The sequence below is a fragment of the Bombus terrestris genome, chromosome 11, assembly GCF_910591885.1.
Source record: "Bombus terrestris chromosome 11, iyBomTerr1.2, whole genome shotgun sequence".
NCBI classification, from domain to species: Eukaryota; Metazoa; Arthropoda; class Insecta; order Hymenoptera; family Apidae; genus Bombus; species Bombus terrestris.
The window spans coordinates 11,931,152-11,950,079 of NC_063279.1; the positions used below are offsets into that span (position 1 = coordinate 11,931,152).

Below are 18,928 nucleotides of genomic sequence, written 5' to 3' on the forward strand. Positions count from 1 at the left end.
TTCACGTGGATATCTTTATCAAAATTTTTTTCCAAGTCTGGATTACTAATGTTTTAGCCATCTCTCTTCTTCCCAACCCGGTTTATAGGTATACCGGAATGATTAATTGGAGGAATTAGAGAAATTACGAAGATTTCTGCAACTTAATCGAGCTAACGCCACCGTTAGCGCTACAAGGCGATAAGAGTTTCGCATGTTCATCCTACCGGTTTCTCTTTTTATTAAATAGGTACCCTTAGGCGAGTCTTCTACTTGTTTATGCCGTCGTCGATGAGAACGCCACGATACTTCCTTTCCTTTCTTCTTTTTCTCTTCTCTTCTTACCTCTTTTTCAAACGTACGATTATTCTGCTCCAAATTCCACAAATTTATTTGCCTCTTTTTTAAACGAGTTTCACGCTTTATTTCAGTTAACATATAACTTAAATACGTCTACATCGTACGAACAACAAGCCGTTTTCTCTTGTTTTACGAGTCGGCCTCTATTCCGAAATAGTGCATTATTTTCGTTCAGTGGAATACATGGTTTTCATTTGACCTTTGATAAAGAGAAATATAGTTTGTTAAAAATTAGTCGCGCTGCAGGTCTTCATATATTTGACAAAAAACGTAGTTTTCGCTTAAGTAAAAAACCATGTACACACAACGTCGTATATTAGCACGTTTATTCTTTAACATATCAGGTATTGATAAAATAGTTTTTGATCGTTTTGTCGTAGTAAGTACGTAATAGCTTTGTTTTTTTTTTTTTTTTTACAGCCTACGAAGATTTTTGTACGTGGCACGGTATCCCATGTTTCATCCCTTAAAATCTTATGCATAAGTATCTCATACATAAAAGGACACGCCTTCTTTATTCTATGCGTTTCTACCTCGAATTCATACAGATACTATGCAAATCTATCCATCTCTTAAATTCTCATAAATAACAATTATTCCATACGACACATACTTCATCACGCCTCTTCTTTCTAAATCCTCCAGTCTGCCACTACGTTCTGTATTTCCATTTGGAACTCGGGATGGGGTCGATTGCATTTCCACGCTATTTTTCTCTGCTTATCTGCCGTCTCGATATTATTGTTAGAAGCATTTTTGCGCGTTGTTTCGTCTGTCTAACACCCGGGAAATCGACGTCGTCTCTATTGTATCGGGTCTGAGATAACCTCTGCGAGGAATCCTTCGAACCGAACCACGTACCACCCCGTTCCTCCGCCATCTCCTTTCCTTTCGTCTTTTCCTGCGTCTCGAACGCTCACAATAAATCACTGCCCTCGCGCGCTCCTTCCTCTCCTTCGCCCTTGATACGCGCTTCTCTCGCCTCTTACCCCTATCGTCGTCGTTGGCGAACGTTCTCTATCTGTGTTATGCTTTCTTATGATTCACTCGTTTGGTCCCAGAACACAGGAGGAGAAGGAAGACTACGGCCGTTGAGAGACGGTCGCGAATCGCGATACTCCGGTTATCGCGGCCCGTCTGAAAAGCGCTTTTGCGCGGTCGTTGCCAGGCGAAACGGAAGAAGGGAGAGCCAATCCGCTTCGGGTCCGCGGCAATCCGCCTCGAAACCACCGCCGACCAATCGCGCTTTGCGTCTCCCGCGCTTTTCTTCGTCGTTCGTTCCTCTCCGATTTTCTGTCGTTGGAGCGTTCGCGGCCGATCGTGGCGAACGATCAGCTCCTCAGTCGTCCTCCTCCTCTTCTTCTTACCGATCTTCTGGCTTGTGGTAAGAATTTTCAGAACCGTTCCACACAGTGTCACGAGTTGTTGCGATCTCTATTGTTCCATGTTACGTCTCGTCGATCCGTTCGAGAACGGGGTGTTTCCTGCGTTCGGCGATACGCTCTTCGGTGAGTCGTGAGAACCGTTTTCGTCGTTCGATTGACAAAATTTGGCCGTTCGACAACACGCGACAAGATCCTATCGATCGCAGAATTAACAGAATTCTATTGATCGGGCAATTGAAAAGATCGTGCCATTTGAAACTCTTATAATACACCTTTGAAAATATTATGTCGATTATGGTGTGCACCGTAAGATTGTAAAAGATCGTAGTAAATTGGAAAGATCGTTTCTATCGGAGCATCGATACATCGAAGAATCGAGAAACATTGTAAGTTGGCGTCGATCATGAGATTGAAAAAATTAATAAATTGAAAAGGTCGTAGAATTGAGAAGATTATATGGATCATACTATATGAAAAAATCGTGTGCATCGAAGAATTAAAGAAGTCGAAGTAGATTTGAAAAGGATCGAAAGAAATGCGCCACTTGGCGGGAGAGTTTCGCTGATGAGCGATGAAGTTGCGAGAAGTAAAATTTAGTATAGGAATGAGTAATGTGCGTGGTTGTAAAGTAATCCTTCTGGATTGCGTAAGATGAAGCTTGCGCGGATTATTTATTTCTCTGAGGATCTCGTGTCTGTAGATACAAGTATCGGGAGTAAAACTGTCCGCATGTTCACACTGCTATTACGATAATAAAGGTTACACTATTGCGCAATTCTATCTAATCGTTGATTATTATTTAATACCAGTAGGAGAAAAAGAATCTAAATAGTCGGAGAAAGTTTCTGCAGTTTTCTTCGACGTATCTGCGTTCGCTCAATGATTCGAATCTCGAATTCGATTAAACGAACGTATTATCGTTATATACCTATCGTTACTTTTCTTTGCCAGCGATATCGAAGAAGAAATAGTTCGACGCCATTGAACAACGCTAAATAGTTTCTCCTTTGTTTCTCGTTGTTCGATCTTGGTAAAACGTATCACAGATTCTTTTGTCGTTGTCGGCCATGAAATTACTTGCGGTCGATCTACACATATAGAAAAGAAAAAAAATAGAGGTAAATTGTTCCGCGATCTTTAGACAAGTGTGAAACGTATGGATGTGAAATACTCGCGAGCGCGCTTGCTATCTGTCGTTTTTGAATTTGCGACAAATTAAAACGCGAGATATTTTACCAGCGACCTGAACGATTTCCTTTTCTCTCGTTGACGATCGTTTAACGTACACGGAGAATAGATGATCCAGCTAGCCAAATAGGCGTAATTTTTTGGTACATCCATATCTCTCGGATACTTTGTAAATATCTGTGTCCTCGCATGAGATTATCCAATTTCGAGTTACCTGCACGCAGCCGATGAAGCTGACTCGACGTTAAAATTATCACAAATTAGCGTAGAACGCAGAGTCGAATGTCGAAGCTCGCTATATCCGATCGTGGCCGAGCCTTGATGAGACATTTCATGGATCGTTAGGTAGGTCGGACATTGCAACGTCGACAAATATTTTGTCAGCTCGGTATCTTGTGATTAGAAAAATTCCATCGTAAATGGAAAATGATAAACATCGCCATGTGCATTCGATTCGATTTTAATATTTAATCGGCTACGAATTAAAAGTTTCTTCATATTCCCAGCATTTTTCTCTTTTTTTTTTTTTTTGTTACGATCATGAACGAGCTTAAACGGGCAAATACTTAATAGATTGAACGATATTAAACAACCATGCAATTATACAATTGTGAAATGCTTCCAGGAAACGTTGGGAAACAGCCTCATTTTCCAGAATCTTTTGTTACGATGAAGCTCTGATTGTAATTCGTCTTTAACTTTCAGAGATTCAAAGGTATTGAATTAGTTCTTTTAACTGATCATTCGTATTGTCATACAAGAGAAGCAATTAAATAGCACAGTGTTTCGTAGCAATGTATGTATAAAATCAATTGGAAATTTCCTATTCTTCGTCATATTATTACGCTGAAAATAGTTAATTCCTGGGAATCGAAGGTAATTTATTATTCACGTTATAACGCTAGTTATCTTAATTCGTAATTATAATAGCGAAACTTTTGCACATAATTTTGATTATGCGACCAGAGTCTACCTTACTCCGAACTAAAGTCAAGTACTATTATAATTTATGTTATATCCAGAGGTATGCGAGAACCCGAATACTTTGGGTCGGGACCTAATTGTTGGTTGTGAATTTTTCTTGGGATCGGATCGGGTTCCTGAAAGTATTTCGTAATTCGAGATAGTATCCCAGAGACTTTATACTCCAGAATTTTAAGTATACGTAATAAATATATAACAAAATACTTGATAGATATAATATAATTTTATAATTCTCAAGAATTCCGACAATCTCGAATTACGAGATACTTTCAGGACTCAACCCGTCCCGAGTATCGGATTCCCAACACGTTCGGGTTCTCGTATATTTCTAGTTCTGATGTAAAAAATGCAGGAGATCTCGATGACACTGAAACAATTATTTTCTAAATTACTTGTTCAAATTCTTTACCATTCTATTACACTCTCGAGGGATTAATCCGAGATACGATTTCGAAGTGTTTCTCGGCCTCCTGAGTGCTTCCGGGAACGTAGGAGAACACGATGAATCGTAGTAGATGGGCCTCGCTCGCATAGATCGCATTCTTTGCGAAATTATCCAACATCCATAGAATTCAACTATGTATTTTTCATTCCTAGAAGAATCTCGTTGACGATTACAAACGTGTACAAATTCTTCAACGTATTCAATTGGCCACGCTCGACTCGCAACAGTGAGAAATTAGTTTGATAACCTTCTTGTTAAACCGTAATTCGTAAGGTTATTTCGGGTCACGTTTCGTATCGTTGGATAGTTAGTAATAGACAGATTTTCCCTAGGGAAACGTGACGAAATTTTCTCCATCTTTAAATATACTTCTTTATAGATTTTTTCGTTTAATCATTCAAAATACAATATCCGTTTGCCGCATTATTTCCAGATAAGTCTTTTCCTGCAATCGTCGGTGAGATGCTCTAAACTCAATATCCGCTCTTTGCATGGCTTTTTCCTTCAACTTTTTTCTTCTAATTATCGGTGAAATATTAAAAACCTAATATTATTAATTTAGAGATTCGCTCGTCAATCAAATATTCAGATCGCAATATTTGTTCATTTCGTTACATCGAATCGCTGATATTATTCTACTTTATATTCTAGCCATTTCTCACGCAAAAACTCGTCAAGGTTATACGGATTCCCTAATCTTTTTTCAACGCGATCACGCCTGGATCTTGACTAGATTCTCGAACGAACGAAACCCATAAGAATACCTTCTGAGACCCGATTGGCCTGAAATCGTCCCACATGTTGGGTATTCAGGCTCTTTCATAACATGGCACATCCATCTAGATGAAATCTCGCGCCACAGGCGTCCCCGCCGACATAATCCACGTGTTTCGAACATGTGCTCGGCCGCGCGAGTGCGAAGTCTACGCGCAAAGCGACGCTCATTAATAATGCGCATGTACACGTTCTTGGGCAATATATACGAACCGCTCGTACGCTCGTCTAACAGTACACTTGATACAACTGGCGACGCGACCAGAATCCGATTAAACCATAGAGAAAGAGAAAGAGAGAGAGAGAGAGAGAGAGAACTAGCCTGGCGAGCGACGATTGCTCGTAATTTGAAAGGATGAAACTAAATTTCATCGACGAATGTACTACATTTGTTAGATTAAGATTATAACGAATTACCATAGTCGAATTATAATTTTAATCAAACTTCGTGCTCGTTCGAAAAACGTAGAAGATTTGAGCAAATCTTTCGTTTCTGAACCTTCGGGCAGTCGACGATTTTATCAAAATAATTGCGCACTTGTCTCAATCCTGTTACTATCTATATACATAGCTTACTTTCATCATGTCCAAAAATACTAGAAAACTGTGCTTATTTTACTATCAACACGATTATCAAAGTGTCGTATCACAGTCGGAAGAACAAGAAAAACGTACACGTCGAGATATAATCTGAAGAAGTAATCGGAATACGAAAGAGTACGATCCTCTCACAAAAGTATATACTTGCGCTTTATCAGGCCAGTGTTTTTCGCTTGTCGCCGAGATGGAGAACGTGTGGCCCGTCAACCGACTAATCATCTCGCGGAATTATCGATAAGCGAGAGAGGCCGGCTTGATTATTTCTTTTCATTGTTACGTAAATAACATCGACTCGACGTACATACTCGAGGTACAATCAGTCGTGAAATTATTCGACCGCTTATCACAGAAAATTTGTATGAATATATTATGTGTGTATTATACAAAGTATTTGAAATTTCGCTAACGCTATAATTATACGAACACGTTTGTCATGATTATGATGACAGACTTTGAAACTAGTCTGGATATATATTAGAACGCAGTAAAAAATTACTACATGTGCAATATGAACGATGGCTACCTAGAACATGTAATTATTTATTAGCGTTAAGCACGATCTTATTAAATGTTTAACTTTATTATTATAACGAATAATCGACTGTCTAAATAACTTTGCGGTCCTTATCAAGTGTCTCTTTGCAATAAATATCTTGCAATTTTTATATACATCTTCGAATTTATTTCAAACTTTATCAACGTGAGCAAAATCGCGTCATATCGCGTTCCATACAAAATATTTTGTATAACACACACAGTATCCAAGAAAAGCTTCTGCAGGTGATCATGTACTTTCGTGAACTACTGTACGTGACCTGTCGACTCTAAAACTGTAGGTGTAGTGATGTACGTGAAGAGTGGGTGGTCGAGAGATGAAGAGAGAGAGAGAGAGAGAGAGAAAGAAAAAGAGATCTGATTAAAAGGTACGTTGACTCACTCGATTGTACACGGAGAGGATACCTACTGATAAAATGCGCGAAACTCGTATCTCTCTCTTCCCTTTTTAAACGCGGTCCGTACGGAGTCGCAGACAACAAACTTTGATAACAAACGAGCCACGATAAAGAGTTAATATTTATTTACTAAAATGTTAATTCTTCTGTTGTGATTGTTCTTGCCTATAGATTGAACTCGAGGTTACAGAGATCAAGTGTTTTTTTCTTTTTCAGTGTCAATGAAACAGAACGACGACGCATCCGTTTAAAGGAATCGCGACGATGAAGAACGACGACGAGGACGATGAAGAGTTTGGTTTTCAATATATATATATATGTTGCTCGAACTGTACAAAAGTCAGAGGTTATTATTTTCGAAAACTCTTGTCGTCCCTCGTTATCGTCTGTGCGCAATTTTTTACGAACGTCGCGTAATCGACGCCAGATATAATAAAATTGAAAATAAAATAGAATTCATTCACGTCTAAAATTACCCGATGGTAATTGTACAAATTAATTACACAGCTTGAGCTTTAAATAATAAATTTATCAAAGCAAGTTTCATCGAATTGTAAAACTCGAGTGAGAAACTGCTCCGCTCTTCGCGATCCTCGTAGCTATTTTTTATTGACACAGCTGCATCCGTCGATGACGTTTCCCGATCTGTCGAATTTCAGCAATTTTCGATACCGATCGTTCTCAGGGACAAGAGAAGCCACGATATTAAAAACTCATTGGTTCGATGAGAATACGAAAATTCGTTATCGATCTTGAAGCGGCGTCAGTCCACAGCCTTATCTCTTCTCCCTTTCTACTCTTTTCCTTCTTTCCTCTTCAGCTATATCCGTGCGATGTGGCGTTTATTTAGCACGCTGTGTCGTGACCTCGCGGATTTTACAGAGCTTATCGCCGCTTCTTAAGTAGGCTATCGGTATCGTCGTTAAACGTGTAGTGGATTGTCAACGTGTCACGCGAGTTCTGTCGCAAGAATCCGTGGAACGCGGTTCCTCTGGATGGCACAGGAAAACTTTGGAAAGTTTCCCGCCAGTTCTCTAACTGTACATTCGATTTTCGGGCAGATAATAAAATGTTCGAGGCATTTGGTTAATCGTTTACACGCAGGTTTCCGAAATTCCAGCGAAAGTGTTGGAATCTATGAGATAAAATATAGAAATCGTGGAAACCGTTAAGGTAATGTCGAGTGTCGTCATTTAGAAAAGGAAATAACACGATCGAAAGTATACAGTGACGAGTTGCATAACATAAAGATAGGCAAAAGCCTTATTAAATAAAAAAAAATTATAAAATAAAAGCATGGATGTTTATATATATATATATTTTTTTTATTAATACCGTTTTGAAACGTCTATAAAATGGAATCGAGAGTACACGACAAATTGAATGGAGAAATATTTTTCTAGAATGGGGATAAGAGGGATAATATGCACAGAAGCAAATATACAAAATTAGGAGAGACGTATTTTGCGATGCAATTTAATTTACGAATAAACATTTCCTTAGTTTTGGTACGTATTATTGGTATGTTAGTGTCATCGGCATGTTAGTCGATATACTAGCAACGAAGAATATGCTTTATCTAGTCAATGTTTGAGAAAAATCGACGGATAGTACACCACCTTATCTCTCTATCTTCACTTACACCTAGAGCAATGATCTAGCAGTAACTTTGTTTAAGTTGCGATTAAACTAGCAAAGCGTAATTAAACCAACAGTACTACGAACTTGTACAATTCGTATGATTTTACTAGTTGGCGCGCGAATCTTCGGTCTTTACAACGTTCTTACTAATCTTAGCTCTGTTAAGTTCTTTATGCGATTTTCTTAGGTAAAAATATTTCTCGGGTTTGAGGAAAAGACGAAGGAACAATGCTATCGACGCGAATAAAATATTTCATTACAATTCCATATTGAAGTTTTCCTTAAGATATCGAGTGACATTTTGCATGACGAATCAGCCAACTTATCGAGAGATATCAATATTTTCTAAACTAAATTTCTTAAAAGCATGACCGTACAAAAGTTGGTTATAACATTATCATCAAAGATAAAGCACAGCCTAATCTGACCTCAAAACCGCTGATTATCAAAACCACTAATTATTTCTTTGACATATAGCGATTATAATAATATATTGTTCTTGGTGGTAGCCACTTAGAATACAATTAGCGTAGTCTCGCTACAGTTGTCTTGGCAGAGAACGATCGAAAGAGAAAAGTAAAAGAAGTCGGTAGAAGAAGAACGGTATTTCTGCGTCAACTATGTCACAACTGTTTCACATGTATTTAGAATTATCATAGTCTGCCTATAGAAATTTTAACAAATACATATATCGATTAAAAAAAAAAAAGAAAAAAGAACAGAAGGAAAAGAGGAAAAGGAGGAAACCGATAGAAGAATCGTTATACCAGTAGACGAAATTTTTTGCCGCCAATTATTTGATACCGACTATTTGATATTCGCTTCAAATTATCGTAGTCTTGCTATAGAAACTTTGACAAACAGTGGTCGAAAGAAAAAAAAGGGAAACCAGTAGAAGAAGGCGGTGCTTTTGCATACGAGTTACTTCCGCGCGCACGATGGTGAACGCCACGGATCGTACACGATAAGGATCGCGAGAGTGAGAAAGAGAGAGAATCGATCGGCGCAGGTAACAATATCCTTGAGACTCGAGAGGCGTCATAGTTAGCGCGCGGTCCGACGCGCTGTTTGCCGTGTAATAGTAACGATGTTTATCGATCCTGTTATCGGGAGTACACTCGCAAATGCACGGATGTTCCACGAGTTCGAGGACAATCGGCGGAGACGTAAGTACACGGCGTAGGAAAGACAGAGGGAGGCCTAATAAGGAAAAGAAACAGTCGAAAGGCGGTGGGAAAGCGAGACAGAAGAGAAAGAAGAAAAAATATCGTAAGAACAGGAAAAATTGGTAGTCTACTTTAGAGAATAGTCCGAACACTAGGATAACAATGCTCGTTCGGTAGCTAAACGAGTTTGCGCACCTTCTACTACGAATTCTACGAAATTTATTTGACACTGGTTGTATAATTGCTGTTCGTCGTCGCGGTCGTTTCTTTTTCCTTTGTTCTTCTTCCAACGTGATCCTTATTTTCTTCGTTAGTTTCGTAATCGGTGACGATCATTGGATTATTTGATTTTCATTCGTGGTTTTGGTATGTCGCCCATGCTGATCTCCTCGGGGTTGTCTTTCACAACCGTAACAAGCCCCTATCGTGGACAAAAAAAAAAAAAAGAAAAACGATCAACAACTTTGCTGATATCAGCCCGGTATCGTTGAAGGGTTGCGATAAGATATTTCGCGATCGTTAAGCGGTTTTAAGCTTCCTCTTGAGATCTAAAGTCCTTGTTTGTTGACTCGAATTACGTAGGATTTTCAAGCAGGGTTAGAGTTCGTGTTTTTCGGCGCACGGGAACGCGTTGCGCGGTAAACGGGAAATATATCCACCTGTATGTATGATTTACGCAACTCTGGCAAGCTTTTAATGTATTGCAAGGCCGGCGGAATGGCTGCTCTTTCAATTATCCTAAGTGGCACGTTCAGTTTTCGAAACGGAAGCGAGGAACGTAACAAACGAAGTGGAGTCACCGCGTCAACCTTATACAGAATTCGACAAATTTAGAACCACTGTTTGTAGTACCTCGTTACCGGATGATACATATCTGATAGCTTTAATTCTTTGATTGCATCACTCTTAAGTAACCATTAAATATAATCAGACTACGTGTAAACAAATTTACGTATTTCGTATATCAGCTAATCGAATTTCACTCGAAATAAGTAGAAAATTGGTTGGAAAATAAACGTCGCCGATAGGAACAAACGCGTACCCTTATCCCGTCAGACGTTCGCGTCTACGTCGCGGTCGTAATTACTCGTAGCCGTAATTAAATTCCGCGCACAGGTCGCGATTTATCCGGCGAGGTAAAAGCGAAATAACGAGGTGTGTAGCGAGTGTCGCCACGAAACGACGACGCACGACGCCGAGCATCGAGGTTGAAAACGACGAAGATCGTCGCGAACGTAGGTCGTTGACATCGTCCCGTGATTTTCCTCGACGATCACATAGATGCACCTTACACGTGTGTGCACGTGCCCATTACGTCGGCCTGTCTACCCCCTGTTGGCGGCAAGGCAGAGAGGGGTGATCCCCTCACCACCAGTTGCATGTGCGATTGCAACTTCACCCCCACGCAATTATCCCATCCAGTAGTCGAGCTTCTATAGATAGACCGATATTACTCTCTCTCTCTTTCTCTCTTTCTCTCTCCCCATTTCTCCTTCTCTCTCTCTCTTTCTCTCTTTTCACATCGTGTTTTTCGCTCTCTTTCTGCCAGTTTCTTGATATTCCTCGTTTCTTTTCTCATTTCTTCGCTCAACGCTTCTCTCTTCAATCCGTTCGGACGCATTTTTCCCTGTTTATCTGCGAGCTCGAGGTTGACTCTTTTGCACACGTATCGCGGCTGTACTTACGTTTTATTTGCGAGGATAATTGTTGCGCTCGCGCGTTTACTTGGAATTGCTCCTTGGAATTTGCTTATCGTGAAGGTTCTGTGTTACTGTATTTGTTAATACGTGCCAAAATGTTATATTTGTGTGGTTCGTAGGTTGCGTTTGTGGGAAATTTAAAGGGTGCAAAGATGCGCAGAATGAACATAATAGGGAAAAATATTCGAGACATGGTACTGAGCTTTAGCGGTTGAAACAAACCACCGAGCATCTCTCGTCCTTTAGTTCTCCTCGTAAAAGTATGAACATTCGCAGTTTGATGATGTGTGAGCCGGGTTGCGATGAATTATATTCCATAATGATCAAAAAATTACAAAAATTGTCATTGCAAAGGGAAGGATCGAATGTGCGAAGCATCGCCCAATACACATCGTAATTCAAAGTTTTGCAGCAATGACGAGGTCCAATATTTAAGATAGAATCGAGAATGGTTGGAGGGAATTTCGAGATGGCGGTTTACAGGGGCGAAAACGTCGAATAGTGGATTTATAGTCGAATTATTACGAGATCTGAAACTCGCGAAAACCAGAGAAACGCGCAGAATTTTATCGTGGGACGTTATCAGCGAAAATAGAATCAGTGGGGCCTGTGACGAAATACAGAATACGTAGTTATATTATGATAAGTTAATTACGCTACATTATTGTATGTGGAGCAGTTTTATCATTCTCTAATAATAGTAAGAGTAGAATCTTTAATAAGAATTACAGTTTAAACGATCTGTCCTAAAATAATTTTTAAGTCTCGAACTTAATCCTTAAATGTAACCAATTTGCCGTACATTCTTCCTAGCAAATCTTCCTATATTTCCTCCTATAAATTTTTAAATAAAAGTCTAAAATAACATAATCTTCGATTCTTAATTCTTGAACTTCTGTTTAAAACCTACCAGCTCTACTCTTTGTCTTTTATATAAAAACTATATTGCATTTCTTCCTCTACGATCCCAAATAAAGCGTTGGATAGTCCCAACAAGTGGCTCCCTGCAACATATTCACGTCATTCAGAATCTCTATGAATACACAGAAATTAAAAGAAGAGATTAAAGAAGGATAAGAGAAAAAGGAAATACAAAAGCAGTAGGGAAATAAATAAAAAAGTGAAGGAAGAGAGAGACGTACAAAATATCAAAATCAATCCGTGATACGCGGCGTATTGTTCGTTCCATTTGTCGATCGCCGGCTGGTTAATCGTCGTGAGATAAACCCGTCTTTTTACTCTGACTACGAAGAGACGAGTGCACCAACACACAATCATCGATCTCCGTCGGACTTTGTACGGCTCGATGTCTGTGCCGCTTGTATCGGCCATAGTGGAAAAATGAAAATCACGACCGGTCGCGGCTGCATCGAGGCTAAAAGCTGCTCGTCGAACCGTTGCTTCTCGCCTGTTCGTCAGACAGAACGCGGTTATTTAAATATAACCACGGATTTTCTTTTCCCGCCGTCGAACAGAGTCGCGTTCGCGTTAAAAATCGTACGATAACGCCTCTCAGAGGAACGACACGATTTCGTTGCGATTTTTCAGTGATGACTAATAGAAGCGTCAGGAGCCTCTGTACATCGTATCGTCAGAAATACAAATCTCATAAGCGCGAATCTCATAAATATAAATCTTATCTCTCGATAAAAGTCAAATCGCACAGTGTCTCCATTGCAACGATTGCGACACTACACGTTGCTCGTCTTCGACAAGAACTAATACTCGACTCGAGAATCTTTCTATGCTCTCGACATATCTCATTGTCGATTCTCGTAGTTACTCGTTCGTCCTTTTCCAAAAATATACTTCGGATCAAAAATTACGTAACACGTTTCGTCGCCGACAAGGGAGATCGACATGGTCGAAGAATCGTAATGCCGTGGCTGGTCGGTGACGCATGTATCGTTGCACTCCTGTCTGACAGTCTTGAACTCCGACTTGGAACGTGTCATTGTCCGAATTGAATTATTTGCTTCCCTCCGATTCGCTGTCGCGCAGCGAGGTGTCGGTTTATTGTTGACCGACTCGATTTCATTTCTGTCGCGGACGAGTTCGTCGAGTTTAACTGATGGGAAGGCGAGCTTTTGATCGTCGATTGGCCCGAGCTGTTTTATTAAGCTCCTTCTCGTCATTTGTACGTTACGTAGGGTGAGGTAACGGGAAATTACTCGATGCTCCAAGGTTTCGGCTTGTTAAAAATTGTCGAGTCACGATCATTTTATAGTAGAGTTCTTTAGAAGTAGGTACCTGTGTTTCGCTCATTTAAGTCTCATACGATTATAATTGACACGTTTCAAAGAACAAAGTTAAACTTTCCTATGTGCTTTATGCTTCTATCGTAAACTTTCATTCCGAACTTTCACACGTACTGTCGTACTTCACGTGCTTCACCACTGTCGGTATCTTTCTCGGTGATATCTATAATGCAAGAAACCTTGAAAAATATTATTCATTCTGAATTCTTCGTAGAGGATTAAACCATTCAATTATGAGATCGTTGTATCCAAATTTTGACTATTTATTAATTAAATTCTGTGGTTTCAGGTAACAATGCAGTTGGTCGATCATCAGCGGTGACAGGATCTGTTCATAGAAGCACCGTCACGTCGAGTAGCCGCGCGCATTCCGCTTCAAGAAGGATCAGCCACCAGCAACGCCAGCAACAGCAATCACAATCGCAGCAACAACAACAGCCTAAGATATCCTTAGGATCTTTACGAAACTCGGATGAGCACGGATCGAGAGCCGGCTCGGCACAAGACAGTTGCGATAGTTCCAACGATTCCGGCCTCGGCTTCGAGGACCGTCAACAACACCTTACGAACGCAAACGTTAGTCAACTGCACGTGTACACTATCGTTTGATCAATTTGAGACCAACCACTTCGCTGTACAGTAAACTCTCGTTTATACGAAAATCATTGTTAAAGTAGTTCGGATAGTTCGAATAGTTTTTATGATAAAAGTTCAACTGGCTATCCTCTTCAGCTCTTCTTAACTCGTAGATAGACTCATAGGAATTGTGTAATGAATATCTCGCTTATAAAATTTGAAACATATCGAACAGATATTAAAGATGCTTTTTGTTATGAATCCCTCGAACGATTGCATTATGTTCACTATAGGAGCACATGGTCGTATAATTAAAATTACTTTCGATATTTCGGAAAGTAGAGGCTTAATTATGAGTTCACGTATCTGAGTATTAGTATTCATTTGTTCGTATAAATGAAATTCTATTGCGTTATGCAATTTATTAAAAAGCATTAATCGTCGATGTTGTAAGAAGATACTCTGATAAACGTTTATTGTCGATATCGAACTCTGTTTGATCTTATATAAATTAGTGAAATTTTTATCGATAAAAGAACAGAAATAAGATCGATAGTATTGTCGGTTCGAATAAGATTTAATCATCGATCGATACGGGAGGGGGTTTAAGACGAATTAACATCCTTTCACTTGTCATTTTGTATATAAGATTTCTCATATGTTGTTGAGCTTCGAAGTACGAAGCGAGAGTGGAATTATCGTAAATAGCGTAGCGATTGTATCATTCACGGTTTTCTGTTAAATTGATCTCGAAATCAATATTGTAAACGTATATTTTCAAAATCAACGAACACGTGGACAATATCGAAAAATGGAAGATTCGTGTTACGATTATTTCTTTGATTTTTCAATTTGGTTAAAAATCGTAACAAAATTTTACAAAGGGATGCTTACGATCGATAACACAGAGTTTATATAATAGTTACTTAATATTAGAAAGTTGATGAATCGAAATAATTCGGAACCATCGATAGAGGATCATCGTTCGAGTGCTGGGAATTATTTCAAATCGTACATCGATATTGTACGAATCGGATAATTACGTATATATCTACGTCAAAGCAGATCTTGTTAGTCATTTAAAACAGTTCAAACGTTAGAAACATGTTCACTTATCGCATGCTAACTTCGATGTTACTAGCATTTTGTTTATAAGTATATCGCGGCGGGTTATCGTGAACGTGACAAAAGCGACTGGCAGAAGCAACAAGCACGGAATTATCGACTATTATCGTCATGAAAATAGCGTTACATTTACGCTGTTATCGAATAATATATTGATGCATTATCCAATGAATTTTTCTAACTGTTAGATGGGCTTTGTAAGAAAATTGAGAAAGGAAGAAAAAATATATGTTGTTTCGTGTTTCATCCGGTGTCGTAACACGCAAAGGAAGTGGAGGAAGTGAAAGATCTCGAAGCGGCGAGTCTGTTGTCTCGAAATTATTTTTATCCCGTACGTATGCAACACACAGCGATCCAGTCAACGTCCTGTTAAAAGAAATATTGTGAAACTATCAGAAACGTGCAGCGGTATCTGTAAAGATACTCGAAAGAAATCGCGCGTTTCTTCCTTTTTTTTCTTTCTTTATTCTTCGCTTTTTCTTTTCACTCCTCCTGACTTTTATCGTGTTACACAAACATGCGTATCCCGCAGCTACCACCGAGCTTTGATTGATATCGATACATGCAGTGATAAACTTATTCTTGGTCTGCGTGTTGCGTAACAACGCGATATATGGATAATGCCGCGAAGCTCGGCCACGTTCGTGTACATACGTATGTACGTTATACGCGGACGAGGCTCACGCAGATCATACGTTTTAATAATGCGTTGCTTACAACGCGACCGCGATATAGTCCGTGATAATTGAGTAAATATTACAGGCTGGTTAAGCGCCTGATATTGCCCAAAGTATCGCGGCTGATTTCAGATATCATAGTGAAACGCTTACGGTAGCCACTTTCGATCGTTAAAGACTTGCGAGGCAAAATCTCGTCAGATAAAGCAAGCAGAGTAAGATACTTTCACCATTAACGCGTCGTTCTATAACAAAAGGTCTTTTATTATTTTCTTATCTACCTATTTCGTTATCTGTCATCTAGACGTTATCTACTATAGCGTACATTAGACTGTCTTTCTCACATAGTTCCAAAATCATAGTTTCCAAATCAACGAGATATCTTTCTCGTTCCAAAGCTAACAATAGAAAAGATCTAACGCCGAGAGAGCTTGGTAAACTGCGTTTGACCCTCGTTCTTTGTAACATCCTATTCCTACCAACCCCGAGAACTTTCCCCAAGAGAGCATCTCCGCTTGATATGTTTAGTCAAAGCCCGTGAAGCTTCTCCTCCGAAAGTTACGCCACTCTCTATCGTGTACGTAAGCGAAATCTAATGCGATCACTCGTAGCCGCCATGGGATCGTCGTTGATTCGACGGCGACACTGACCGGTCTCTAACGGTAGTTGAACCCGGTCGATCAGCGGTTTGATTCGTTAAATTAACCAAGGCAGCTACATTGCACGCACGTATACTCACGCCTCTCTATATCAATCCATTCTGTTGGTCTTAACAGGCTTGGAACGGCGCCGGCGAGGAGGATTCAAAGAGAAGAAAGATGGACATTAAGCTGGAGTCCGAGGACGCGAACTTCTCCTTCCCGGAGGTTACACACACGACCAATCCTGACAGCAAGACGGCCAACAGAGGCTCGTCCAATGGAATAGGTGGATTAGCTACGATCTCCGGAAGTAGGACAGGAAACGGAGCCACGGGGAGAGTGGTCGAAGTCTCAAGATCTCGTCCAGGCTTGGGTGTCCTTGCTAAGAGGACTCAGCAGGGTCCTGTCACCCTCACCTCTCAACTGTGTACGTGCAGGACACACGTTTGTTCTCATTTGTCTTTTTCTTTCTTTTTTCTCTTTTTTTTTTTAATTAGGGAGGACCATAAGAAAAGAACATGATAAGGAATCTAAAAATCCAATGATCGATATTATGTTATGAAAATTGTAATTTCACAATTAGTTTGCGAACATTTACGCAAATATATGGAAAACGAAAAATATCGATACAGTCGGGCTTGTCATGTTTTTCTCGCATGTTCTTCGCATATTTCAGCATCGACTACAGTGGTTACTCGCGCTCATTCTGTTTCTTTTTCATCTTTATCCTTTCTCTTTTGTCATTGGAGGTTCGACGAGTGTCGTGTTCGAATCTGTCGCTAACCCTTTTCATTTTATTGAACATCCGAAACGATGCCGTTGAGTTTATCGATCTTGTTAAGAGAGCAAACTGCTCTCTCGACAGACGGCTTTGAAAATTTATTGCCGTTGATATTGCGGTTTTTTGGTGGAGATACCAGTCGCGAGGTCTGCGCGAGGTCACGAGGCAGAGATAACGATACTCCTCCTGTCGCCGCGACGTCTTATAGAGATGTTCTTGAATTTCTCGAGAGGATAATTTACAATGGGAATTTTGAGAGGACAGCGCCGTTGTCAAAGCGATCAGTACGCGCCGCGTACTGTTTATATTGTCGGGCGCGTGTTAATTGTTCATTTTTAGTGGAGGCACGAGTTCGTTAGATAAATATGTTAAATAAACTTTACGCGTGAAGACCCTTGTTTGTATCTGGATGATGATGAACAGAAAGGAGAAAAGAAAGAAAAAAAGAAAGAAAGAGCGAGAAAGACCACAGACGACAAATTTTTGTGACTTGTCTTAGAAAATAATACAAACCGATAACCTTCGGCTAGCATGATTTTTTTTCGACTATATTGTTGCTGGTATTCGGCTAGTCATTAATTCGATACGTCCACTTCTGGCGAAATATTTCACCTCCCGTCAGACTTTTTACCGTAACGATAAGTTATCTTCGTTGTTTAGGAAACGTTCAATATCCAGTTAAAATAAATCGTCGATATTGTTTCACCGATATGAAAACGCATTATCGAATATAGGTCAAACGAAATTATATAACTTTCACACATTGTTTCCTCTCCTCGTATTAAAATGAGAACTTAAAACTCTTTTCCCTCGCCGACTCCTCGTCTCTTCGTTCGGAAAGGATAGAATTATAAGAACGATGTCTGCGAATGATGCCTGTTACACAATTCTATTTCTCAAGTTAGAACCAGAGAAATCAGCATATTTTTACGACTGCCAATCGTATTTATCGATACATATTTTCCTCGGTATCATTTCTATATCCTGATAATTAAATCAGAGGAGGATAACGAAGTTTTTTAACGTACGAAGCTTAAGCTTCGAAGACAACAATTTTCGAATCTTCGGTTCGACTGAACATATTTTAATATGGTATTTTTGTACAACTTACAGGTACTGCTTCTACAGATGGAAAGGTGCAATTGCAAATTATCTGTCAACCCGAGCAGCAGCACAGAGCTCGTTATCAGACGGAAGGTTCGAGAGGAGCAGTGAAGGATCGAACTGGAAATGGATTCCCAATTGTTCGTCTCGTTGGTTACGATAAACCAACTACCCTTCAAGTTTTCATCGGCACGGATCTTGGTCGTGTCGCTCCCCATATGTTTTATCAAGCTTGCCGTGTAAGCGGTAAAAATTCAACGCCATGCATCGAACGGAAGATCGACGGTACCATCGTGATCGAGGTGGACATGGATCCAGCGAAAGACATGATGGTTACGTGCGACTGCGTCGGTATTTTGAAAGAACGGAACGTCGACGTGGAGCACAGATTCCCTCAGGAAGCCGGAGTGCTTCAAGGACGTAGCAAGAAAAAATCAACTCGTTGTCGCATGGTTTTTCGTACTAGAATCACTCATCCCGATGGTAGTTCGGAAACTTTGCAAGTTTGTTCTCAACCGATAGTCTGCAGTACGTATCGCAATAAGATTTTTCAAATTATATTTAAATTTAACTTAGCCGCGGTTCTTTTAA

At 39.9% G+C, this 18,928-nt stretch overlaps 1 protein-coding gene and 1 long non-coding RNA gene across 9 annotated transcripts in view; one reads left to right on the forward strand and one right to left on the reverse strand.

The window, feature by feature from the left end:
• Positions 1-18,928, forward strand: part of LOC100642970 (nuclear factor of activated T-cells 5) — a 57,870-nt gene that overhangs the window by 34,320 nt on the left and 4,622 nt on the right. For 6 of the 8 annotated variants that reach the window (XM_012313594.3, XM_048409900.1, XM_048409902.1 and 3 more), the window contains exons 2-4: positions 13,723-14,009; positions 16,588-16,879; positions 18,347-18,865. In XM_012313594.3, coding sequence (XP_012168984.1) covers positions 13,723-14,009; positions 16,588-16,879; positions 18,347-18,865 — 1,098 coding nt within the window. Of the gene's footprint in view, positions 1-1,768; positions 1,848-13,722; positions 14,010-16,587; positions 16,880-18,346; positions 18,866-18,928 lie in introns of those variants that run through there. The other 2 variants (XM_020865545.2, XM_048409906.1) reach the window with 2 other exon arrangements.
• LOC110119699 lies at positions 11,755-12,677 on the reverse strand. The gene is made up of 3 exons (XR_002308196.2): positions 12,318-12,677; positions 12,086-12,179; positions 11,755-12,009 (listed from the first exon to the last, which is right to left on the reverse strand). It is a non-coding gene; the product is annotated as an uncharacterized LOC110119699 (long non-coding RNA).